The following is a 27,500-nucleotide window of genomic DNA, read 5'->3' on the forward strand; positions in this document are numbered from 1 at the left end:
AATTTCACAAGAAAAGCTTAAAATGTTGGCAATTTTATGAAAAGAGTCGTACTTTTACTTGACAAAATACACGATTTTATAAGAAAACTTGAACATTTTGGCAAAATTATCGTCCTTTTTTTTAAATTTTACTCAACGCAAGTCAAAATTTTCCGAGAAAAACTGAACATTTGTCCAATATGAGAAAAGTTGGAATTTTACCCAATAACAGTCACAATTTCACAAGAAAAGCTTAAAATGTTGGCAATTTTATGAAGAGTCGTACTTTTACCTGACAAAATACACGATTTTATAAGAGAACTTGAACATTTTGGCAAAATTATCATAGTTTTTTTTTATTTTACTCAACGCAAGTCAAAATTTTACGAGACAAACTGAACATTTGTGCAATATTATGAGAAAAGTTGGAATTTTACCCATTAACAGTCACAGTTTCACAAGAAAAGCCTAAAATGTTGGCAATTTTATGAAAAGAGTCGTACTTTTACCCGACAAAATACACGATTTTATAAGAGAACTTGAACATTTTGGCAAAATGATCATCCTTTTTTTTAAATTTTACTCAACGCAAGTCAAAATTTTACGAGACAAACTGAACATTTGTGCAATATTATGAGAAAAGTTGGAATTTTACCCAATAACAGTCACAATTTCACAAGAAAAGCTTAAAATGTTGGCAATTTTATGAAAAGAGTCGTACTTTTACCCGACAAAATACACGATTTTATAAGAAAACTTGAACATTTTGGCAAAATTATCATCCTTTTTTAAAAAATTTTACTCAACGCAAGTCAAAATTTTACGAGACAAACTGAACATTTGTGCAATATTATGAGAAAAGTTGGAATTTTACCCAATAACAGTCACAGTTTCACAAGAAAAGCCTAAAATGTTGGCAATTTTATGAAAAGAGTCGTCATTTTACTTGACAAAAGTCACAATTTTATAAGAGAACTTTAAAAATTTGGCAATATTATAAAAATTATCAGAATTTTACTTGGCAAAATGATGACAAAAGTCATAATTTTACCCCAAAAATGTCACTATTTGACAAGAATAACAAAACAATTGGCGATATTGTGATACAAGTCAGAATTTTGCAAGAAAAACTGAACATTTGTGCAATCCATCCATCCATTTTCTACCGCTTATTCCCTTTGGGGTTGCGGGGGGTGCTGGAGCCTATCACAGCAACAATCGGGCAGAAGGCGCGTTACACCCTGGACAAGTCGCCTGATAAAAGTTGGAATTGTACTCAATAACAGTCGCAATTTTACAAGAAAAGCTTAAAATGTTGGCAATTTTATGTAAAGAGTCGTATTTTTACACGACACAAGTCACGATTTTATAAGAACTTGAAAATGTGGCAATATTATAATAATAATCGGAATTTTACTTGGCAAAATTATGACAAAAGTCATAATTTTACTCCAAAAGATTTCACTGTTTTTTTACAAGAACGACCAAAAAAATTTGGCAATATTGTGATAAAAGTCAGAATTTTCTATGACAAATGTCACCATTTTGCATTAAAAAGTAATCATTTTACGAGAAAATATTGCAATGTTTCAGAAACAGAAAGAATACGAGAAATTGTTCCCAATTTTATTTGAAAAAAGTCGACACATTGTGACAAAAAGACTGCTTTTAATTAATTAATTAATTTTTTTGTTCTTAATCAGTTTTAATCTTCATTTTTTACTTCAAGTTATTACAGTAAGTCTCTATATACATATTTATTAATTTTTTTAAAACTATTTTGACCAAAGGGGGCGCATTTCAATTTTTTACACACACTTGTCATTTCATATGTTGACCAGAGGGGGAGCACTATCAAATTTCTTACACACACTTGTCATTTCATATGTTGACCAGAGGGGGAGCACTATCACATTTATTACGCACACTTGTTATTTCATATGTTGACCAGAGGGGGAACACTTCACATTTTTACACACACTTGTTATTTCATATGTTGACCAGAGGGGGAGCACTATCAAATTTCTTACGCACACTTGTTATTTCATATGTTGACCAGAGGGGGAGCACTATCAAATTTCTTACACACACTTGTTATTTCATATGTTGACCAGAGGGGGAACACTTTACATTTTTACACACACTTGTCATTTCATATGTTGACCAGAGGGGGAGCACTATCACATTTCTGACACACACTTGTCATTTTATATGTTGACCAGAGGGGGAGCACTATCAAATTTCTTACGCACACTTGTTATTTCATATGTTGACCAGAGGGGGAACACTTTACATTTTTACACACACTTGTCATTTCATATGTTGACCAGAGGGGGAGCACTATCACATTTCTGACACACACTTGTCATTTTATATGTTGACCAGAGGGGGAGCACTATCAAATTTCTTACACACACTTGTCATTTCATATGTTGACCAGAGGGGGAGCACTATCACATTTATTACGCACACTTGTTATTTCATATGTTGACCAGAGGGGGAACACTTCACATTTTTACACACACTTGTTATTTCATATGTTGACCAGAGGGGGAGCACTATCAAATTTCTGACACACACTTATTTCATATGTTGACCAGAGAGGGAACACTATCAAATTTCTTACACACACTTGTTATTTCATATGTTGACCAGAGGGGGAACACTTCATATTTTTACACACACTTGTTATTTCATATGTTGACCAGAGGGGGAACACTTTACGTTTTTACACACACTTGTTATTTCATATGTTGACCAGAGGGGGAGCACTATCAAATTTCTTACACACACTTGTTATTTCATATGTTGACCAGAGGGGGCGCACTATCAAATTTCTTACACACACTTGTTATTTCATATGTTGACCAGAGGGGGCGCACTATCAAATTTCTTACACACACTTGTTATTTCATATGTTGACCAGAGGGGAACACTTCACATTTTTACACACACTTGTCATTTCATAGGTTGACCAGAGGGGGAGCACTATCAAATTTCTGACACACACTTGTTATTTCATATGTTGACCAGAGGGGGAACACTTCACATTTTTACACACACTTGTTATTTCATATGTTGACCAGAGGGGGAGCACTATCAAATTTCTGACACACACTTGTTATTTCATATGTTGACCAGAGGGGGAGCACTATCAAATTTCTGACACACACTTGTTATTTCATATGTTGACCAGAGAGGGAGCACTATCAAATTTCTTACGCACACTTGTTATTTCATATGTTGACCAGAGGGGGAACACTTCACATTTTTACACACACTTGTTATTTCATATGTTGACCAGAGGGGGAACACTTTACATTTTTACACACACTTGTCATTTCATATGTTGACCAGAGGGGGAGCACTATCACATTTCTGACACACACTTGTTATTTTATATGTTGACCAGAGGGGGAGCACTATCAAATTTCTTACACACAATTGTTATTTCATATGTTGACCAGAGGGGGAGCACTATCAAATTTCTTACACACACTTGTTATTTCATATGTTGACCAGAGGGGGAGCACTTTTAAAACTGACACAGTCAATTTGAAAAATTCCCTCCTTTTTGGGACCACCCTCATGTTGACCAGCAGGGGGTGCAAATGAGACATTGTCTATTAGATGCAATGTTATTGGGGCCATGATGTATGTCATCACTTCTTCACACCTCCTCATATGGAAGATACTTTCCCTTCTTCATGTCTCAAAAGGGTAGAAATACAAGAACACACACATTGGTTGAGTCCATTGTTTCACAATTGTGTGTAAAAACCCCCAAAAATGCCATGTGGGTGACCCTAGTCCTCTGTCCCCGTCCCCAGAAGCCTTATCTCAGCACCTGGACGCCTTGGCAAGGATTTCACTGAGGACAAAAGCCATCATCCATCCATCCAAGGATTTGACTGAGGACAAAAGCCATCATCCATCCGAGGATTCTTGTCTAGATCGGGAATTACGCATCCAAACTGGGATCTATGAGTGGAAAAGTGGCGAAGCCTAAAGAAGACAAGGATGCTTCCAAGGGTAAGAGGCCATCCTTCCTCATATTGAGAATGCTTAATTAACATAATAATGCCCCCCCCCGCCCTGCATGGTGCACCGGGTCACTGCCAACAATGATGGTTGCCAGCATGTGGACGCCTGGCAGGCCCACACTGTGTGCACGGCCAGCTTTTATTTTGAAGGACTGAGACATGTGCTCTCTCTCTCTCTCTCCTTCTGGCATCCTGGTGAAATGTCGCTTCTTCTTCGGCGACACCTTGGACTTTTGGGTCTTAGAACGGAGCCACGGGGGTGGCCGTGCATCGCCATGGCGACACGGCGGAGTCAGGGTTACCATAACAAACTCGTCTCTTGCACGTAGCGGGAAGAAGCGTGTGGAAATATGCTAATCAATACACCTGATCAGTGACGTCACTCTCGTCTGACGCAGGGATTCTACTACATTGATCTGATTTTGTGGATACTCACCTCACATCTTTACCTCACTACATAGTCATGGTCAAAGATCCTCTATATGACAGACGCACTCCGCTGTTTTTAAAGAACCACCACAATCAAAGATCCTTCATAGGATAGCTTTTTTTTGGGAACATACAGCCAGAAAAAAAAAAGTCTAGTCAAAGATCCTTTATATGACAGGAGAGCGCTGCTGTTTTTAAGGAAAAAAAAACATCAAGTAAAAGGTCCTTTCTATAACAGAAGAGCTCTACTGTTTTTAAGAATATACTGCCAATAACGCAAGTCAAAGATCCTCTATATGCCAGCCTGTTTTTAAAAACATTTTGCCAAAAAGACAAATCAGAGATCTGCTGTTTTAAGAGAAAAACAAAAACAAAAAACGCAAGTAAAAGATCCTTTTATATGACAAGACCACTCTGCTGTTTTAAAGAATCACCACAAAAAAACTCATCAAAGATCCTCCATAAGACAGGGTTTATGGGAACATACGGCCAGAAAAAAAACCTCCTAGTCAAAGATCCTTTCTATGACAGGAGAGCTCTACTGTTTTTAAGAATATACTGCCAACAAGGCAAATCAAAGATCGTCTATAAGCCTGCTGTTTTAAGAAAAAAAAAAACGCAAGTAAAAGATCCTTTATATGACAGGACCACTCTGCTGTTTTAAAGAACCACCACAAAAACACTCATCAAAGATCCTCCATAAGACAGGATCACTCTGATGTTTATGGGAAAATATGGCCAGAAAAAAAAAAACCCTCCTCTAGTCAAAGATCCTTTATATGACAGGAGAGCTCTGCTGTTTTTAAGGGGAAAAAATAATCTATTTCTAAAAAAAAGGGAGTCAAAGATCCTCTATAAGCCAGGACCACTCTGCTGTTTTAAGGAAAAAAACAAAAAAAACCCTGCAAGTAAAAGATCCTTTATATGACAGGACCACTCTGTTGTTTGAAGGAACCACCACAAAAACACTCATCAAAGATCCAAGACAGGGTTTATGGGAACATACGGCCAGAAAAGAAACCCCTCCTCTAGTCAAAGATCATTTCTATGACAGGAGAGCTCTACTGTTTTTAAGAATATACTGCCAATAACGCAAGTCAAAGATCCTCTATAAGCCAGCCTGTTTTTAAAAACATTTTGTCCAAAAGACAAATCAAAGATCCTCATAAGACAGAATATATTTCTAAAAAAATGCGAGTTAAAGATCCTCTATAAGCCAGGACCACTCTGCTGTTTTAAAGAACCACCACAAAAACACTCATCAAAGATCCTCCATAAGACAGGATCACTCTGCTGTTTTAAGAAAAAAAAAAGAACGCAAGTAAAAGATCCTTTATATGACAGGACCACTCTGCTGTTTGAAAGAACCACCACAAAAACACTCATCAAAGATCCAAGACAGGGTTTATGGGAACATACGGCCAGAGAAAAAACCCTCCTCTAGTCAAAGATCATTTCTATGACAGGAGAGCTCTACTGTTTTTAAGAATATACTGCCAATAGCGCAAGTCAAAGATCCTCCATAAGACAGGATCACTCTGATGTTTATGGGAACATATGGCTAGAAAAAACCCCCTCCTCTAGTCAAAGATCCTTTATATGACAGGAGAGCTCTGCTGTTTTTAAGGGAAAAAAAAAATCTATTTCTAAAAAAAATGTGAGTCAAAGATCATTTACAAGCTAGGACCACTCTGCTGTTTTAAGAAAAAAACAAAAAAAACCCCACCCGCAAGTAAAAGATCCTTTATATGACAGGACCACTCTGCTGTTTGAAAGAACCACCACAAAAACACTCATCAAAGATCCAAGACAGGGTTTATGGGAACATACGGCCAGAAAAAAAACCCTCCTCTAGTCAAAGATCATTTCTATGACAGGAGAGCTCTACTGTTTTTAAGAATATACTGCCAATAACGCAAGTCAAAGATCATTTCTATGACAGGAGAGCTCTACTGTTTTTAAGAATATACTGCCAATAACGCAAGTCAAAGATCGTCTATAAGCCAGCCTGTTTTTAAAAACATTTTGCCCAAAAGACAAATCAGAGATCCTCATAAGACAGAATCTATTTCTAAAAAAAACGCGAGTTAAAGATCCTCTATAAGCCAGGACCACTCTGCTGTTTTAAGAAAAAAAAAAACACAAGTAAAAGATCCTTTATATGACAGGACCACTCTGCTGTTTGAAAGAACCACCACAAAAACACTCATCAAAGATCCTCCATAAGACAGGATCACTCTGATGTTTTAAGAAAAAAAAAAACGCAAGTAAAAGATCCTTTTATATGACAGGACCACTCTGCTGTTTGAAAGAACCACCACAAAAATACTCATCAAAGATCCTCCATAAGACAGGATCACTCTGATGTTTATGGGAACATACGGCCAGAACAAAAACCTCCTCTAGTCAAAGATCCTTTAAATGACAGGAGAGCGCTGCTGTTTTTAAGGGGGAAAAAAGATGAAGTAAAAGATCCTTTATATGACAGTAGAGCTCTACTGTTTTTAAGAATATACTGCCAATAACGCAAGTCAAAGATCCTCTATAAGCCAGCCTGTTTTTAAAAACATTTTGCCAGAAAGACAAATCAGAGATCCTCACAAGACAGAATCTATTTCTAAAAAAATGCGAGTTAAAGATCCTCTATAAGCCAGGACCACTCTGCTGTTTTAAGAAAAAAAAAAAAAAACGCAAGTAAAAGATCCTTTATATGACAGGACCACTCTAATGTTTGAAAGAACCACCACAAAAACACTCATCAAAGATCCTCCATAAGACAGGATCACTCTGATGTTTATGGGAACATACGGCCAGAAAGAAAACCCCTCCTCTAGTCAAAGATCCTTTATATGACAGGACCACTCTGCTGTTTTTAAGGGAAAAAAAGAATCTTTTTCTAAAAAAAATGTGAGTCAAAGATCCTCTATAAGCCAGGACCACTCTGCTGTTTTAAGGAAAAAAAACAAAAAAAAAAAAAAAAAAAAAAAACGCAAAAAGACAAATCAGAGATCCTTACAAGACAGAATCTATTTCTAAAAAAAACCCCTCCTCTAGTCAAAGATCCTTTGTATGAGTTAAAGATCCTCTATAAGCCAGGACCACTCTGCTGTTTTAAGAAAAAAAAAAACGCAAGTAAAAGATCCTTTATATGACAGGACCACTCTGCTGTTTGAAAAAACCACCACAAAAACACTCATCAAAGATCCTCCATAAGACAGGATCACTCTGATGTTTATGGGAACATACGGCCAGAAAAAAACCCCTCCTCTCGTCAAAGATCCTTTATATGACAGGACCACTCTGCTGTTTTTAAGGGAAAAAAAGAATCTTTTTCTAAAAAAAAAAATGTGAGTCAAAGATCCTCTATAAGCCAGGACCACTCTGCTGTTTTAAGGAAAAAAAAAAAAAAAAAAAAAAACACGCAAGTAAAAGATCCTTTATATGACAGGACCACTCTGCTGTTTAAAAGAACCACCACAAAAACACTCATCAAAGATCCTCCATAAGACAGGATCACTCTGATGTTTATGGGAACATACGGCCAGAACAAAAACCTCCTCTAGTCAAAGATCCTTTAAGACAGGAGAGCGCTGCTGTTTTTAAGGGGAAAAAAGAATCTTTTTCTAAAAAAAAATGTGAGTCAAAGATCCTCTATAAGCCAGGACCACTCTGCTGTTTTAATAAAAAAAAAAAAATAAAATAAAAAAAACGCAAGTAAAAGATCCTTTATATGACAGGACCACTCTGCTGTTTTAAAGAACCACCACAAAAACACTTATCAAAGATCCTCCATAAGACAGGATCACTCTGATGTTTATGGGAACATACGGCCAGAAAAAAACCCCTCGTCTAGTCAAAGATCCTTTATATGACAGGAGAGCTCTGCTGTTTTTAAGGGAAAAAAATAATCTATTTCTAAAAAAAATGTGAGTCAAAGATCCTCTATAAGCCAGGACCACTCTGCTGTTTTAAGAAAAAAACAAACAAAAAAACCCCCCGCAAGTAAAAGATCCTTTATATGACAGCACCACTCTGCTGTTTGAAAGAACCACCACAAAAACACTCATCAAAGATCCAAGACAGGGTTTATGGGAACATACGGCCAGAAAAAACCCCCTCCTCTAGTCAAAGATCATTTCTATGACAGGAGAGCTCTACTGTTTTTAAGAATATACTGCCAATAACGCAAGTCAAAGATCCTCTATAAGCCAGCCTGTTTTTAAAAACATTTTGCCGCAAAAAGACAAATCAGAGATCCTCATAAAACAGAATATATTTCTAAAAAAAAATGCAAGTTAAAGATCCTCTATAATCCAGGACCACTCTGCTGTTTAAAAAAAAAAAAAAAAAAAAAAAAAACGCAAGCAAAAGATCCTTTATATGACAGGACCACTCTACTGTTTTAAAGAACCACCACAAAAACACTCATCAAAGATCCTCCATAAGACAGGATCACTCTGATGTTTATGGGAACATACAGCCAGAAAAAACCCCCTCGTCTAGTCAAAGATCCTTTATATGACAGGAGAGCTCTGCTGTTTTTAAGGGAAAAAAAAAAATCTATTTCTAAAAAAAATGTGAGTCAAAGATCCTCTATAAGCCAGGACCACTCTGCTGTTTTAAGGAAAAAACAAACAAAAAACCCCCCCGCAAGTAAAAGATCCTTTATATGACAGCACCACTCTGCTGTTTGAAAGAACCACCACAAAAACACTCATCAAAGATCCAAGACAGGGTTTATGGGAACATACGGCCAGAAAACCCCCCCTCCTCTAGTCAAAGATCATTTCTATGACAGGAGAGCTCTACTGTTTTTAAGAATATACTGCCAATAACGCAAGTCAAAGATCCTCTATAAGTCAGCCTGTTTTTAAAAACATTTTGCCGCAAAAAGACAAATCAGAGATCCTCATAAGACAGAATATATTTCTAAAAAAAAATGCAAGTTAAAGATCCTCTATAATCCAGGACCACTCTGCTGTTTAAAAAAAAAAAAAAAAAAAAAAAAAAAACGCAAGCAAAAGATCCTTTATATGACAGGACCACTCTACTGTTTTAAAGAACCACCACAAAAACACTCATCAAAGATCCTCCATAAGACAGGATCACTCTGATGTTTATGGGAACATACGGCCAGAAAAAACCCCCTCGTCTAGTCAAAGATCCTTTATATGACAGGAGAGCTCTGCTGTTTTTAAGGGAAAAAAAAAATCTATTTCTAAAAAAAATGTGAGTCAAAGATCCTCTATAAGCCAGGACCACTCTGCTGTTTTAAGGAAAAAACAAACAAAAAAACCCCCCGCAAGTAAAAGATCCTTTATATGACAGCACCACTCTGCTGTTTGAAAGAACCACCACAAAAACACTCATCAAAGATCCAAGACAGGGTTTATGGGAACATACGGCCAGAAAACCCCCCCTCCTCTAGTCAAAGATCATTTCTATGACAGGAGAGCTCTACTGTTTTTAAGAATATACTGCCAATAACGCAAGTCAAAGATCCTCTATAAGCCAGCCTGTTTTTAAAAACATTTTGCCGCAAAAAGACAAATCAGAGATCCTCATAAGACAGAATATATTTCTAAAAAAAAATGCAAGTTAAAGATCCTCTATAAGCCAGGACCACTCTGCTGTTTAAAAAAAAAAAAAAAAAAAAAAAAAACGCAAGCAAAAGATCCTTTATATGACAGGACCACTCTACTGTTTTAAAGAACCACCACAAAAACACTCATCAAAGATCCTCCATAACACAGGATCACTCTGTTTATGGGAACATACGGCCAGAAAAAAACCCCTCCTGAGGGCAGCCATACATTTGAAGTGGCCCTCAATGAAAACATATTCTATTATAATACAAGAAGGTAGTTTTTTTCTTTTCATTCTAAATGAAGTCAAGGAGCAAACAAATGTTATTCCACAATGGTGTCAATGACAAAAACCGGAATAATTCAATTAAAAGCAAAGTTCATCTTTTAGTTTCTGGCTGAGCTGATGATGGTTTCAAGTCCAAGGAGGGTCCACCTTTGGTCCTCCACGGTCCTCCCTTTGTGTCCATGAAGATGCCTTCACTGTCTTCTGTAATTACAAGAACTTTGTCTCATCTGGATCACTGGAAGGTCTTTAGAGACACACATGTGCTCGTGCAACACACACACACATGTGCTTGTGCAACACACACACACATGTGCTCGTGCAACACACACACACACGTGCTCATGCAACACACACACACACACATGTGCTCGTGCAACACACACACACACGTGCTCATGCAACACACACACACACACATGTGCTCGTGCAAGACACACACACACGTGCTCGTGCAACACACACTTTAATTGCTCCTCATGAGCTGTTTGGGAGGAATGTGTGTACGGCACAGGGTGTTTATTTAAGGCAGGCATCACCTTTGCCACACCACGCCTTCAAACGTTAAACATGTGCTTTTGTTGCTTTGTGAGGAGAGAAAAATGTGTGCTCCAAAAAAAAAAAAAAAAATGGATTCCAAGATTAACCTGGAGAGCATCTTTCTTTCTCCAACTCCCCCTCAAATCAATGATCTCTGTGAATGGCTGACTCACTCAAGTTGTGCGTTTGCACCATCTTCACCTCCACTTACACTTCTCAACAAGGCAGTCTTTGTGTGTCTGTCTGTCTGTGTGTGTGTGTGTGTGCGCTTTTAAAAAGTCACACACTTCCACAATTACAACAATTTGGTTATTTCAATGCTTGCAATCCAGGGATTTTTTTGGTGAATTATTACACATTTTGCATTTGCATTAGATTGTCACTGTAAGTTGGTCTGTGTTGTGACTAGAGATGTCCGATAATGGCTTTTTTGCCGATATTCCAATATTGTCCAACTCTTAATTACCGATACCGATATCAAGCGATACCGATATATACAGTGGTGGAATTAACCCATTATTATGCCTAATTTAGTTGGATGCATGAAACAATGTAACAAGGTTTTCCAAAATAAATCAACTCAAGTTATGGAAAAAAATGCCAACATGGCACTGCCATATTTATTATTGAAGTCACAAAGTGCATTATTTTTTTTAACATGCCTCAAAACAGCAGCTTGGAATTTGGGACATGCTCTCCCTGAGAGAGCATGAGGAGCATGGGGTAAAAATGGGGAATTACTGGGAATGTATGGAATTAATGGGAATATATGGGAATTAATGGGGAATTAATAAGAATATATGGAATTGATGGGGGAATTAATGGGAATATATGGGAATTAATGGGAATATATGGGAATTAATGGGAATATATGGGAATTAATGGGGAATTAATAAGAATATATGGAATTGATGGGGGAATTAATGGGAATATATGGGAATTAATGGGAATATATGGGAATTAATGGGAATGTATGGAATTAATGGGGAATTATTGGGAATATATGGGAATTAATGGGGAGTTAATAAGAATATATGGAATTGATGGGGAATTAATAAGAATATATGGGAATTAATGGGGAATTAATGTGAATATATGGAATTTATGGGGAATTAATGGGAATATATGGGAATTAATGGGGAATTAATGGGAATATATGGGAATTAATGGTGGAATGAACACATTATTATGCCTAATTTTGTTGTGATGCCCCGCTGGATGCATTAAACAATGTAACAAGGTTTTCCAAAATAAATCAACTCAAGTTATGGAAAAAAAAGTGCCAGCATGGCACTGCCATATTTATTATTGAAGTCACAAAGTGCATTATTTTTTTTAACATTCCTCAAAACAGCAGCTTGGAATTTGGGACATACTCTCCCTGAGAGAGCATGAGGAGCATGGGGAATTAATGGGAATGTATGCAATTAATGGGAATAAATGGGAATTAATGGGGAATTAATAAGAATATATGGAATTGATGGGGGAATTAATGGGAATATATGGGAATTAATGGGAATATATGGGAATTAAAGGTGGAATGAACACATTTATATGCCTAATTTTGTTGTGATGCCCCGCTGGATGCATTAAACAATGTAACAAGGTTTTCCAAAATAAATCAACTCAAGTTATGGAAAAAAATGCCAACATGGCACTGCCATATTTATTATTGAAGTCACAAAGTGCATTATTTTTTTTAACATTCCTCAAAACAGCAGCTTGGAATTTGGGACATACTCTCCCTGAGAGAGCATGAGGAGCATGGGGAATTAATGGGAATGTATGCAATTAATGGGAATAAATGGGAATTAATGGGGAATTAATAAGAATATATGGAATTGATGGGGGAATTAATGGGAATATATGGGAATTAATGGGAATATATGGGAATTAAAGGTGGAATGAACACATTTATATGCCTAATTTTGTTGTGATGCCCCGCTGGATGCATTAAACAATGTAACAAGGTTTTCCAAAATAAATCAACTCAAGTTATGGAAAAAAATGCCAACATGGCACTGCCATATTTATTATTGAAGTCACAAAGTGCATTATTTTTTTTTAACATGCCTCAAAACAGCAGCTTGGAATTTGGGACATGCTCTCCCTGAGAGAGCATGAGGAGCATGGGGTAAAATGGGGAATTAATGGGAATGTATGGAATTAATGGGGATATATGGGAATTAATAAGAATATATGGAATATATGGGAATTAATGGGAATTAATGGGAATATATGGGAATATATGGGAATATATGGGAATTGATGGGGAATTAATGGGAATATATGGAATTGATGGGGAATTAATGGGAATATATGGGAATTAATGGGAATATATGGGAATTAATGGGAATATATGGGAATATATGGGAATTGATGGGGTATTAATGGGAATATATGGAATTGATGGGGAATTAATGGGAATATATGGGAATTAATGGGGAATTAATAAAAATATATGGAATTGATGGTGAATTAATGGGAATATATGGGAATTAATGGGAATATATGGGAATTAATGGTGGAATGAACACATTATTATGCCTAATTTAGTTGTGATGCCCCGCTGGATGCATTAAACAATGTAACAAGGTTTTCCAAAATAAATCAACGCAAGTTATGGAAAAAAATGCCAACATGGCACTGCCATATTTATTATTGAAGTCACAAAGTGCATTATCTTTTTTAACATGCCTCAAAACAGCAGCTTGGAATTTGGGACATGCTCTCCCTGAGAGAGCATGAGGAGCATAGGGTAAAAATGGGGAATTAATGGGAATGTATGGAATTAATGGGGAATTAATTGGAATATATGGGAATTAATGGGGAATTGATAAGAATATATGGAATTGATGGGGAATTAATGGGAATATATGGGAATTAATGGGAATATATGGGAATTAATGGTGGAATGAACACATTATTATGCCTAATTTTGTTGTGATGCCCCGCTGGATGCATTAAACAATGTAACAAGGTTTTCCAAAATAAATCAACAGAAGTTATGGAAAAAAAGTGCCAACATGGCACTGCCATATTTATTATTGAAGTCACAAAGTGCATAATTTTTTTTTAACATGCCTCAAAACAGCAGCTTGGAATTTGGGACATGCTCTCCCTGAGAGAGCATGAGGAGGTTGAGGTGGGCGGGGTTGGGGGGGGGGTGTATATTGTAGCGTCCCGGAAGAGTTAGTGCTGCAAGGGGTTCTGGGTATTTGTTCTGTTGTGTATATGTTGTGTTACGGTGCGGATGTTCTCCCGAAATGTGTTTGTCATTCTTGTTTGGTGTGGGTTCACAGTGTGGCGCGTACTTGTTACAGTGTTAAACTTGTTTATACGGCCACCCTCAGTGTGACCTGTATGGCTGTTGACCAAGTACGCCTTGCAGTCACTTGTGTGTATGAAAAGCCGTAGATATTATGTGATTGGGCCGGCACGCAAAGGCAGTGCCTTTAAGACACGCCCCCAACATTGTTGTCTGGGTGGAAATCGGGAGAAATTCGGGAGAATGGTTGCCCCGGGAGATTTTTGGGAGGGGCACTGAAATTCGGGAGTCTCCCGGGAAAATGGGACTGGGAAACGCAACTGCTCTGTACTTCTCCCTACGTCCGTGTACAACTCCGTACAGCGCCGTTTTAAAAAGTCATGAATTTTACTTTTTGAAACCAATACCGATAATTTCCGATATTACATTTTAAAGCATTTATCGGCCGATGATATCGGCAGTCTGATATTATCGGACATCTCTAGTTGTGAAAGAAATAAAATATCGGCATTCAAGCCACTCCCACCAAATTTAAAAAAAATAAATATTTTTTTACATATATTAGTCGTAAATGTTTATTTACGTACCTTAATTGTTTCCAAACGTTGTCTGTAACACGGCAGTAAAACGGATGATCAACGTAGCTGCGCAAGTTAGCTCTCCAATCAGCTAAACGGACTCAATAACTCTGTCAGGTTGAAACACTGATGACATCTTTTAAACAAGACAAGAAGCAAGGAATTAAACACAGACATAATTCAATTTAGCTCAATTGAGGAGAAACGTCTGGGCTGTACTCTTTGTACAGTCTCCCGCCACGCTCTGACGAAAGATTGTACGCCTCCTCTTTTATTTGGACTTTCCCTGATTACATGGCAACAGCTGTTTCTAAAGGGAGGGGGGGTCGTAAACAGCCGCTGCCTTTGGTCACAAAACAGTTCAAAGAAAAGGTGCCTGGAGTGGGGTCAGGCCCTGCTTCCTCTCTGCTTTGTAGATCTCAGGTAAAGACAACATCTTCCTGTGGATTACAATAGATCAAAGAAACCGACACCTTCATGTCGCTCCCCATCCTACACAGTGGAGTTTTACAAGCCTTTTGATCGGTAAGATCAAAGACAGCTTTTGTCTGCTCGCCGGGAACTCATTGAAACACAACGTTTTGTGATAACTTAGATACAATTATTCTGACAAACTCCACGCTGACGTTTTGGTGATTTTACAAACAATACAAAAAGAACTGCATTGAAAGTTAATAATACCGACACAAACAGTTGTAAACGTGTTAGTTAGCATGTTCGCTAATTCTAACGACGTGATAGCACGTACAAGTATGCATGAAATAACTCCCAACAGACATCACATATGGGACGGTTTAGTAAGTATGAGTTGTTTTAGTTATATTGTAAAACTCACAAATGTTGATTGGAGTGATAAATGAAGAATCATTTCGAGCAGAAACGCTATAGAAGGTTATGCTTCCTGTACAAGGCACGAAACAGGACGTACGTTTTCAACCCGCAGCACCTGCTTTGAGCGAATTCGTCCAAAAGACGGCATCATTGCATGAACAATAACACACCTTTTCGGTGTCTTTGTCGGGGTTATATGTAAACTATTTGTTGGATGCTAAACACTATGGCCGTTAGCAAAGAAAAATGCATTAATTAGCCACACCGCTTTATAAGCCACAGGGATCAAAGCGTGAGGGAAAAAAAGTAGCGGCTTATAGTGTAGTCCGGAAAATATGGTAATGACCACAAGTCGTCATGTACCTGTCCCACAAATATGTCACCTAAATAATAGGAATCCACAAAAAATGATTCACATTCCCGATTCTAAATCGATTCATAATTTAAAAAAATGTACTAAAACAAATATATTACAAGAATCAATTTTTAAAAGTATGTTTTTAGGCCTCAAGACGGAGCTTTTCTAACCTGTGACCTCTTTGGAAAAAGTCTCATTATTTGAGCAAACAATATATTGATGGTGAGAATAAAATATCGTGTTGAATCGAGTTTCCATTCTGAATCGAATCGTCACCTCAGGAATGGGATCGAATCATTAACTGCCCAATGTAATAAACCCTTGATAAATACATAAATAAATAAATAAATAAATAAATAATACACAATGTTCAAGTCCAGCCTGAAAACACTTATTTTTCCATTTCTTGTAAAAATTGTAGTTAATAAAAAACATATTTTTTTTAGAACCGGGAGTTACTTTTAAATGATATTATGATTTGAAAAGAGTGGACTGTTGCTTCTAATCACAGACTACCCTTACAACCAGTAGGGATGCAACGATTACCACCGCAGTAAAAGGTTTCAAATTAAACTTATTCAATTTATTATTAATGAGTTTTCATTTATTTATTATCGTAAAACCGTGATTGATAAACTCTACTTTTACTTGAAACATTGCTCCCTTCCTGGAGACACAAGCTAGCGCACTAATCGCTAGCTAGCTTAAACTTTAACATTGACGTCTTTCCCCATTTAAAAATGGCATACCCCGATCTGAATTTTTATAAAAACATGGCTTCCAGAGCAGCTAAACTACTCAATTGTGCACACTGGGAAACATTAACAAATTCAAACAAAGCACTAATCTACAAACGCCAAAAGCGGTGAAGTTGTCACGTTGTGTAAAAGGTAAATAAAAAGAGAATACAACAAATCCTTTTCAACTTATATTCAATTGAATAGACTGCAAAGACAACATATTTCATGTTCACACTGAGAAACTTTCTTATTTTTTGCAAATAATCAGAATTTAATGGCAGCAACACATTGCAAAAAGGGCATTTTTAACAGTGTGTTACATGGCCTTTCCTTTTAACAACACTCAGTAAAGGTTTGGGAACTGAGGAGACACATTTTTGAAGTGGAATTCTTTCCCATTCTTGCTTGATGTACAGCTTAAGTTGTTCAACAGTCTCCCTTCTCATATTTTAGCCTTCAACATTTTTAATGTCTGGACTACATGCAGGCCAGTCTAGTACCCGCACTCTTTTACTATGAAGCCACGTTGATGTAACACGTGGCTTGGCATTGTCTTGCTGAAATAAGCAGGGGCGTCCATGATAACAACATATGTTGCTCCAAAAGCTGTATGTACCTTTCAGCATTAATGGTGCCTTCTAGAGATGCGCGGATAGGCAATTATTTCATCCGCAACCGCATCAGAAAGTCGTCAACCATCCGCCATCCACCCGATGTAACATTTGATCAGAACCGCACCCGCCCGCCATCCGCCCGCACCCGCCCGTTGTTATATATCTAATATAGATGATGCAAGGCATTAGTGAGGTTATAAAGCTTTTGCCTGTTAAAGAAAGGAGACTGATCCAATGCAGCACAGACATTCGCGTGCCACGCTGTCACGACCCAGACGCACACCAGTGCGCAATCATATGGGAGCCGCGCTGAGCGCACCTCCAAGCGCGTCTTGCTGCCGGCGACGGCCGGGTATGGGCCCGACGCTCCAGCGCCATCCATTTTCAGGGCTAGTTGATTCGGCAGGTGGGTTGTTACACACTCCTTAGCGGGTTCCGACGTCCATGGCCACCGTCCTGCTGTCTATATCAACCAGGGTGAGCCCCACCCCTTTCGTGAGCGCACTGCGCGCGGAGTGACCCCTGTTACGCGCCCCCGGCAACAGGGGTGGCGGGCAGGTAAGCTGCGCGGGCGGAGCGCGCGGAGTGACCCCTGTTACGAGCCCCCGGCCACGGGGGTGGCGGGCAGGTAAGCTGCTTACCTGCTGCGCGTGACGCCGGCCGCGGCGAAGGCGGACGAGGCGGGGTGTTGGTGCGGTGGTGACCCTGGACGTGCGTCGGGCCCTTCTCGCGGATCGCCTCAGCTACGGCTCCCGGTGGGGCCCTCTCGGGAGAAGGGGCCTCGGTCCCGGACCCCGGCGAGGCGTCGGGGGCCTTCTCCGCTCCGTAAAAGTGTCCATCTCTTCTTTTTTTTTCTTCTGTTGTGGCATATGCAGCAGGTGCCTGCTCGTTTTTCGTATGTGGGTAACAACATTTAACTATGTATATATATTTCTGAATTGGTTTAACTGCCACCCGCCTGAATCTATTTAAAATCTAATTTTTTTTTATTTCAACCGCCCGACCCGACCCGCGGATAAAATCTAATTTTTTAAAATTTCATCCGCCCGATCCGCGGATAATCCGCGGACTCCGCGGTTGTGCCCGCAAACCGCGCATCTCTAGTGCCTTCACATATATGTAAGTTACCCATGTCTTGGCCACTAATACACCCCCATACCATGCTGCCTTTTACACTTTCACTCTAGAACAATCCGAATGGTTCTTTTCCTCTTTGGTCCGGAGGACACGACGTCTACAGTTTCCAAAAAAAACAATTTGAAATGTGGAGTCGTCAGAACTCTTTTCCACTTTGCATCAGTCCATCTTAGATGAGCTCGGGCCCAGCGAAGCGTTTCTGGGTGTTGTTGATAAATGGCTTTGGCTTTGGTTTTAACTTGCACTCACAGATGTAGCGACCAACTGTAGCTACTGACAGTGGTTTTCTGAAGTGTTCCTGAGCCCATGTGGTGATATCCTTTACACAATGATGTGGCTTTTTGATGCGGTACCGCCTGAGGGATCCGAGGTGCGTAATATCATGGCTTACGTGCAGTGATTTCTCCACATCCTCCGAACCTTTTGATGATATTACGGAGCGTAGATGGTGAAATCCCTAAATTCCTTGCAATAGCTGCTTGAGAAATGTTGTTCTTAAACAATTTGCTCAGACATTTGTTGACAAAGTGGTGACCCTCGCCCCCGTCCTTGCTTTTATGCCCAATCATGGCACCCACCTGTTCCCAATTAGCCTGTTCACCTGTGGGATGTTCCAAATAAATCTTTGATGAGCACTCCTCAACTTTCTCACTCTTTTTTGCCACTTGTGCCAGCTTTTTTGACAAATGTCGCGGGCATCAAATTCCAAATGAGCTAATATTTGCAAAAAAATAATAAAGTTTCTCAGTGTGAACATGAAATATCTTGTCTTTGCAGTCTATTCAATTGAATAAAAGTTGAAAAGGATGCTTTTGGTGTGTACAAAGTTACCTTTCTGTCCGTTTGGTGAGACTAGTGGAATTTGCCGGTGGTGCGGGTCAGTCGGTCGAGGACACGGGACACGCTCCGGGAGCGCGTGTGAGTCCGAGTCCAGCACATGTGGCATCAACACCAGTGACTCACGTCGCCGCCTGTCCTCGTGAAGCCGTGGAGCGATGTGTGGAAGCGTGACGCACGCACTCCCCCCGCCCCCGCCACGCTCTCCTTCGCCTGGAGAACTCTCGGACGACATCATGAACGTGACTGGATTTATGTCAGAACACGTCCTCAGAAATGAGACGCCACCCAGAAGTTACTATATGTACACTACGAGAGTTGCTAGCGAGGGGATTCATATGTCCCCATTCGCCGCAGTTCACCTGACACATGAAACGTGACAAATCGACGTATTCAAAGTCCTCATGTGTCCAGGGCATATTTCCTGACTTTTTAAACATAATATGAATTTTTTTTTAAATGATTATTTTTTTTTTGATGATAAAAAATATCAACATAATCATAGTAGTATCGACTAAATACGCTCTTGTACTTGGTATCATTACAGTGGATGTCAGGTGTAGATCCACCCATGGCATTTGTTTACATTTTGATGCCGGTGAGCTATTGTATCCTCCTACGGTGTGTAGAGAAGCATGTTTAGCTATTCCTCGTCCTCCAGTGATAATGCTACTTGTAAAAAACTTACTTTGTCTTATTTTCTGTTTTAACATGTTCTATCTACACTTCTGTTAAAATGTAATAATCACTTATTCTTCTCTTCTTTGATACTTGACATTAGTTTTGGATGATACCACACATTTAGGTATGGATGTGATACCAAGTAGTTACAGGATCATACATTGGTCATATTCAAAGTCCTCATGTGTCCAGGGACGTATTTACTGACTTTATAAACATAATATGAATTCTTTTTAAAAGAGAAAATATTTTTTGACTATAAAAAATATTGATGTAATCATAGTAGTATCAACTAAATACACTCTTGTACTTGGTATCATTACAGTGGATGTCAGGTGTAGATCCACCCATGGCATTTGTTTACATTTTGACGCCGGTGAGCTATTGTATCCTCCTACAGTGTGTAGAGAAGCATGTTTAGCTATTCCTCGTCCTCCAGTGATAATGCTACTTGTAAAAAACTTACCTTGTCTTATTTTCTGTTTTAACATGTTCTATCTACACTTCTGTTAAAATGTAATAATCACTTATTCTTCTCTTCTTTGATACTTTACATTAGTTTTGGATGATACCACACATTTAGGTATGGATGTGATACCAAGTAGTTACAGGATCATACATTGGTCATATTCAAAGTCCTCATGTGTCCAGGGACGTATTTACTGACTTTATAAACATAATATGAATTCTTTTTAAAAGAGAAAATATTTTTTGACTATAAAAAATATTGATGTAATCATAGTAGTATCGACTAAATACGCTCCTGTACTTGGTATCATTACAGTGGATGTCAGGTGTAGATCCACCCATGGCATTTGTTTACATTTTGACGCCGGTGAGCTATTGTATCCTCCTACGGTGTGTAGTGAAGCATGTTTAGCTATTCCTCGTCCTCCAGTGATAATGCTACTTGTAAGAAACGTACTTTATTTGCCGCCATGGAGGCCAGGATCAGTGATTTAGAAGTAGCTAAAACACTGTGGATGGATGTTAGCTGCATGTCTTAAAGCAGTTCTTCCTGAGGGTGTTTCAGTGTTATAACTTCACCTTTATCTTTACTTTTTACACCAAAATGCGTCCCTTTTCTGTCTACACACTGTGTCTGCTTGTAAGTACTCTGTGTGTGTGCACTGCCCAACATGCTCCTCTGCTCGTAAAACCAGCAATGTCACCACGTGACGACACACCATCATGCCCGGGAAGCGGTACTTTTCAAACAGAGTATAGTACCATTTTTGATTCGTTAGTACTGTGATACTATACTAGTACCGGTATACTGTACAACCCTACCACACACTCCTCGGTACTCCTTTCATGAGGACAATACTTGCTCGGCGTGAACGCGCAAACCCGAGGGCGAAGGTCTAAGACAGGGGTCGGCAACCCGCGGCTCCGGAGCCGCATGCGGCTCTTTGATCACTCTGATGCGGCTCAGCTGCATACTTGCTGACCCTCCCGATTTTTCCTGGAGACTTCCGAATTTCAGTGCCTCTCCCGGGGCAACAATATTGAGGGCGTGCCTTTAGCGTCCGATTTTACACTATCTGCGTGCCGGCCCAGTCACATGTTGTATGCGGGCTCTGCCCTTCACACGTAAGTGACTGCAACGCATACTTGGTCAACAGCCATACAGGTCACACTGAGGGTGGCCGTTTAAAACAACTTTAACACTGTCACTAATATGCGCCACACTGTGAACCCACACCAAATAAGAATGACGACCACATTTCTGGAGAACATCCGCACCGTAACACAACATAAACACAACAGAACAAATACCCAGAATCCCATGCAGCACCAACTCTTCCGGGTATTTGTTATGTTGTGTTACGGTGGGGATGTTCTCCAGAAATGTGTTTGTCATTCTTGTTTGGTGTGGGTTCACAGTGTGGCGCATATTAGTAAGAGTGTTAAAGTTGTTTTATACGGCCACCCTCAGTGTAACCTGTATGGCTGTTGACTAATTAAGCATTGCAGTCACTTATGTGCATACTTGCCAACCCTCCCGGATTTTCCGGGAGACTCCCGAAATTCAGCGCCTCTCCCGAAAACCTCCCGGGACAAATTTTCTCCCGAAATTCAGGCGGAGCTGGAGGCCACGACCCCTCCAGCTCCATGCGGACCTGAGTCCGCTTTCCCACAATATAAAGAAAGTCTACAGTAAAGCAGTCCGTCTGCCGTAAACAGCAATGTTGTGACACTCTTAAACAGGACAATACTGCCATCTAGTGCATTTGATGAAAGCACTTTTGTGCGTGCCACACAGCAATGCATCATCAGAGAGGGTGTTCAGCATGGTTAGAAAGATAGTGACGTAATAGAACAAGGATGGACAATTCAACCCTTAACTCAACAATGAGTAGATGAGTGTTATGTGTGTGTATATGTGTAAATAAATGAACACTGAAATTCAAGTATTTATTTTATTTATATATATATATATATATATATATATATATATATATATATATATATATATATCCATCCATTTACTACCGCTTATTCCCTTCGGGGTCGCGGGGATATATATATATATATATATATATATATATAAAATACTTGACTTGGTGAATTCTAGCTGTAAATATACTCCTCCCCTCTTAACCACGCGGTGGGAAAAGTGATTCCGCCCAAATAAACTCAGTTTCTTCCTACTCTTTTTCAGCCATGTTGTGTAAACAAGCACTGTACTTCAATGCCACTTTGTGTTGGCGTGTTTGAAATAGTTTGTGTGATCACATCATCGTATCGTATTATTTGGAGGCCCTTTGAGGAGTCAAATGGGTCAAAATGTCCAGTTTCCAGACTCAAAGGCAATATTCCCGGTAGAGCGTTGACGTGTCGCAGCGTCAGTGTGGCACAGCGAGTCCTTCTCCTGTCACAAATGCTACTGACGCCCGGAGGAGAGCGACTCGCCTCGCATCACAGATGTGCCACTCTGCATCGCGTGCTGATGCCTGCTCGCTCGCTGGTGTCAGCTCGGGGTTTTTTGGGGTATGTCCTTCCATACGAGGGTCACCAAAAACAACACAAATACAATCACAACATTCCCTACTGCAGTGTTTGTCAACGTGCAGGTAAAAAGGTGTCTAATGCTTAAACCAAAAATAAACAAAAGGTGAGTGCCCCTAAGAAAAGGCATTGAAGCTTAGGGAAGGCTATGCAGAACGAAACTAGAACTGAACTGGCTACAAAGTCAACAAAAGCAGAATGCTGGACGACAGCAAAGACTTACTGCGGAGCAAAGACGGCACCTAAAAGATAGCACCTAAAATTAAGTACATTTATAGAAATACATATTTAAATCTTGTAAAGTGGCACATTATATGCAGTGTAGTTAGCTAGTTGGCCTGCTGTTGATGCTGTTTAGAATAATACTCTTCCATATCAGTAGGTGGCAGCCGGTAGCAAATTGCTTTGTAGATGTGGGAAACAGCGGGAGGCAGTGTGCAGGTAAAAAGGTGTCTAATGCTTAAACCAAAAATAAACAAAAGGTGAATGCCCCTAAGAAAAGGCATTGAAGCTTAGGGATGGCTATGCAGAATGAAACTAGAACTGAACCTGCTACAAAGTCAACAGAAACAGAATGCTGGACGACAGCAAAGACTTACTGTGGAGCAAAGACGGCACCTAAAAAAATAGCACCTAAAATTAAGTACATTTCTAGAAATACAATTTTAAATCTTATAAAGTGGCACATTATATGCAATGTAGTTAGCTAGTTGGCCCGCTGGATAGCCTATTTTATATACAGTAGTCTATATCAGTGTTTTTCAACCACTCTGCCGCGGCACATTAGTGTGCCCTGAGATACAGCGTGCAGGTAAAAAGGTGTCTAATGCTTAAACCAAAAATAAACAAAAGGTGAGTGCCCCTAAGAAAAGGCATTGAAGCTTTGGGAAGGTTATGCAGAACGAAACTAGAACTGAACTGGCTACAAAGTCAACAAAAACAGAATGCTGGACGACAGCAAAGACTTACTGCGGAGCAAAGACGGCACCTAAAAAATAGCACCTAAAATTAAGTACATTTCTAGAAATACAATTTTAAATCTTGTAAAGTGGCACATTATATGCAATGTAGTTAGCTAGTTGGCCCGCTGGATAGCCTATTTTATATACAGTAGTCTATATCAGTGTTTTTCAACCACTGTGCCGCGGCACATTAGTGTGCCCTGAGATACAGTGTGCAGGTAAAAAGGTGTCTAATGCTTAAACCAAAAATAAACAAAAAGTGAGTGTCCCTAAGAAAAGGCATTGAAGCTTAGGGAAGGCTATGCAGAACAAAACTAGAACTGAACTGGTTACAAAGTCAACAAAAACAGAATGCTGGACGACAGCAAAGACTTACTGCGGAGCAAAGACGGCACCTGAAAAATAGCACCTAAAATTAAGTACATTTCTAGAAATACAATTTTAAATCTTGTAAAGTGGCACATTATAATCAGTGTAGTTAACTCGTTGGCCCGCTGTTGGTGCTGTTTAGAGTAATACTCTTCCATATCAGTAGGTGGCAGCCGGTAGCAAATTGCTTTGTAGATGTGGGAAACAGCGGGAGGCAGGGTGCAGGTAAAAAGGTGTCTAATGCTTAAACCAAAAATAAACAAAAGGTGAGTGCACCTAAGAAAAGGCATTGAAGCTTAGGGAAGGCTATGCAGAACGATACTAAAACTGAACTGGCTACAAAGTCAACAGAAACAAAATGCTGGACGACAGCAAAGACTTACAGCGGAGCAAAGACGGCACCTAAAAAATAGCACCTAAAATTAAGTACATTTATAGAAATACATTTTTAAATCTTGTAAAGTGGCACATTATAATCAGTGTAGTTAGCCCGTTGACCCGCTGTTGGTGCTGTTTAGAGTAATACTCTTCCATATCAGTAGGTGGCAGCCGGTAGCTAGTTGCTTTGTAGATGTGGGAAACAGCGGGAGGCAGTGTGGAGGTAAAAATGTGTCTAATGCTTAAACCAAAAATAAACAAAAGGTGAGTGTCCCTAAGAAAAGGCATTGAAGCTTAGGGAAGGCTATGCAGAACGAAACTAGAACTGAACTGGCTACAAAGTCAACAGAAACAGAATGCTGGACGACAGCAAAGACTTACAGCGGAGCAAAGACGGCACCTAAAAAAATAGCACCTAAAATTAAGTACATTTCTAGAAATACAATTTTAAATCTTGTAAAGTGGCACATTATATGCAATGTAGTTAGCTAGTTGGCCCGCTGGATAGCCTATTTTATATACAGTAATCTATATCAGTGTTTTTCAACCACTGTGCCGCGGCACATTAGTGTGCCCTGAGATACAGCGTGCAGGTAAAAAGGTGTCTAATGCTTAAACCAAAAATAAACAAAAGGTGAGTACCCCTAAGAAAAGGCATTGAAGCTTAGAGAAGGCTATGCAGAATGAAACTAGAACTGAACTGGCTACAAAGTCAACAGAAACAGAATGCTGGACGACAGCAAAGACTTACTGCGGAGCAAAGACGGCACCTAAAAAATAGCACCTAAAATTAAGTACATTTCTAGAAATACAATTTTAAATCTTGTAAAGTGGCACATTATATGCATTCTTGCAGAATCTTTAAACAGGATTTTCTATGTTGGGGAAAAAACAAAATATCTTATTTGAACAATGTAAACTGTTTCAAACTAGAATAGTCAAAATATAATCATCAATGCTAGAATTAAGATTATGATGTACAGTCATTGTTTAAAAATAAGTAAATAGCACCTAATAAGTGTATTTCTAGAAATACAATTTTAAATCTGGTAAAGTGGCACATTATACGCAGTGTAGTTGGCTAGTTGGCCCGCTTGATAGCCTATTTTATATACAGTAGTCTATATCAGTGTTTTTCAACCACTGTGCCGCGGCACACTAGTGTGCCGTGAGATAAGAAAATGCATAGAAGTTTAGGGAAGGCTATGCAGAACGAAACTAAAACTGAACTGGCTACAAAGTAAACAAAAGCAGAATGCTGGACGACAGCAAAGACTTACTGTGGAGCAAAGACGGCACCTGAAAAATAGCACCTAAAACTAAGTACATTTCTAGAAATACAATTTTAAATCTTGCAAAGTGGCACATTATATGCATTCTTGCAGAATCTTTAAACAGGATTTTCTATGTTGGGGAAAAAACTAAATATCTTATTTGAACAATGTAAACTTTTTCAAACTATAATAGTCAAAATATAATCATCAATGCTAGAATTAAGATTATGATGTAAAGTCATTGTTTAAAAATAAGTAAATAGCACCTATTACTAAGTATATTTCTAGAAATACAATTTAAAATCTGGTAAAGTGGCACATTATACGCAGTGTAGTTAACTAGTTGGCCCGCTGGATAGCCTATTTTATATACAGTGGTCTATATCAGTGTTTTTCAACCACTGTGCCGCGGCAAGTGTGCCGTGAGATAAGAAAAGGCATTGAAGCTTAGAGAAGGCTATGCAGAACGAAACTAAAACTGAACTGGCTACAAAGTAAACAAAAGCAGAATGCTGGACGACAGCAAAGACTTACTGCGGAGCAAAGACGGCACCTAAAAAATAGCACCTAGAATTAAGTTCATTTCTAGAAATACAATTTTAAATCTTGCAAAGTGGCACATTATATGCATTCTTGCAGAATCTTTGAACAGGATTTTCTATGTTGGGGAAAAAACAAAATATCTTATTTGAACAGTGTAAACTTTTTCAAACTATAATAGTCAAAATATAATCATCAATGCTAGAATTAAGATTATGATGTAAAGTCATTGATTAAAAATAAGTAAATAGCACCTAATATTAAGTATATTTCTAGAAGTACAATTTTAAATCTGGTAAAGTGGCACATTATACGCAGTGTAGTTAGCTAGTTGGCCCGCTGGATAGCCTATTTTATATACAGTGGTCTATATCAGTGTTTTTCAACCACTGTGCCGCGGCAAGTGTGCCGTGAGATAAGAAAAGGCATTGAAGCTTAGAGAAGGCTATGCAGAACGAAACTAAAACTGAACTGGCTACAAAGTAAACAAAAGCAGAATGCTGGACGACAGCAAAGACTTACTGCGGAGCAAAGACGGCACCTAAAAAATAGCACCTAGAATTAAGTTCATTTCTAGAAATACAATTTTAAATCTTGCAAAGTGGCACATTATATGCATTCTTGCAGAATCTTTAAACAGGATTTTCTATGTTGGGGAAAAAACAAAATATCTTATTTGAACAGTGTAAACTTTTTCAAACTATAATAGTCAAAATATAATCATCAATGCTAGAATTAAGATTATGATGTAAAGTCATTGATTAAAAATAAGTAAATAGCACCTAATATTAAGTATATTTCTAGAAGTACAATTTTAAATCTGGTAAAGTGGCACATTATACGCAGTGTAGTTAGCTAGTTGGCCCGCTGGATAGCCTATTTTATATACAGTAGTCTAGATCAGTGTTTTTCAACCACTGTGCCGCGGCACACTAGTGTGCCGTGAGATAAGAAAAGGCATTGAAGCTTAGGGAAGGCTATGTAGAACGAAACTAAAACTGAACTGGCTACAAAGTAAACAAAAACAGAATGCTGGACGACAGCAAAGACTTACTGAGG

The 27,500-nt window shown here is 38.9% G+C and overlaps 1 protein-coding gene across 4 annotated transcripts in view; it reads left to right on the top strand.

Annotated features, from left to right (window-relative positions):
• Positions 1-27,500, top strand: part of fgf13a (fibroblast growth factor 13a) — a 339,492-nt gene that overhangs the window by 1,352 nt on the left and 310,640 nt on the right. For 2 of the 4 annotated variants that reach the window (XM_072912472.1, XM_072912471.1), the window contains exons 2-3: positions 3,810-3,839; positions 3,880-4,011. In XM_072912472.1, the coding sequence (XP_072768573.1) occupies positions 3,963-4,011 (49 nt within the window). In that variant the 5' untranslated portion in view covers positions 3,810-3,839; positions 3,880-3,962. Of the gene's footprint in view, positions 1-3,809; positions 4,012-27,500 lie in introns of all 4 variants that reach the window. The other 2 variants (XM_061930250.2, XM_072912473.1) reach the window with 1 other exon arrangement.

Source organism: Nerophis lumbriciformis, linkage group LG36, assembly GCF_033978685.3.
Source record: "Nerophis lumbriciformis linkage group LG36, RoL_Nlum_v2.1, whole genome shotgun sequence".
Classification (NCBI taxonomy): Eukaryota; Metazoa; Chordata; class Actinopteri; order Syngnathiformes; family Syngnathidae; genus Nerophis; species Nerophis lumbriciformis.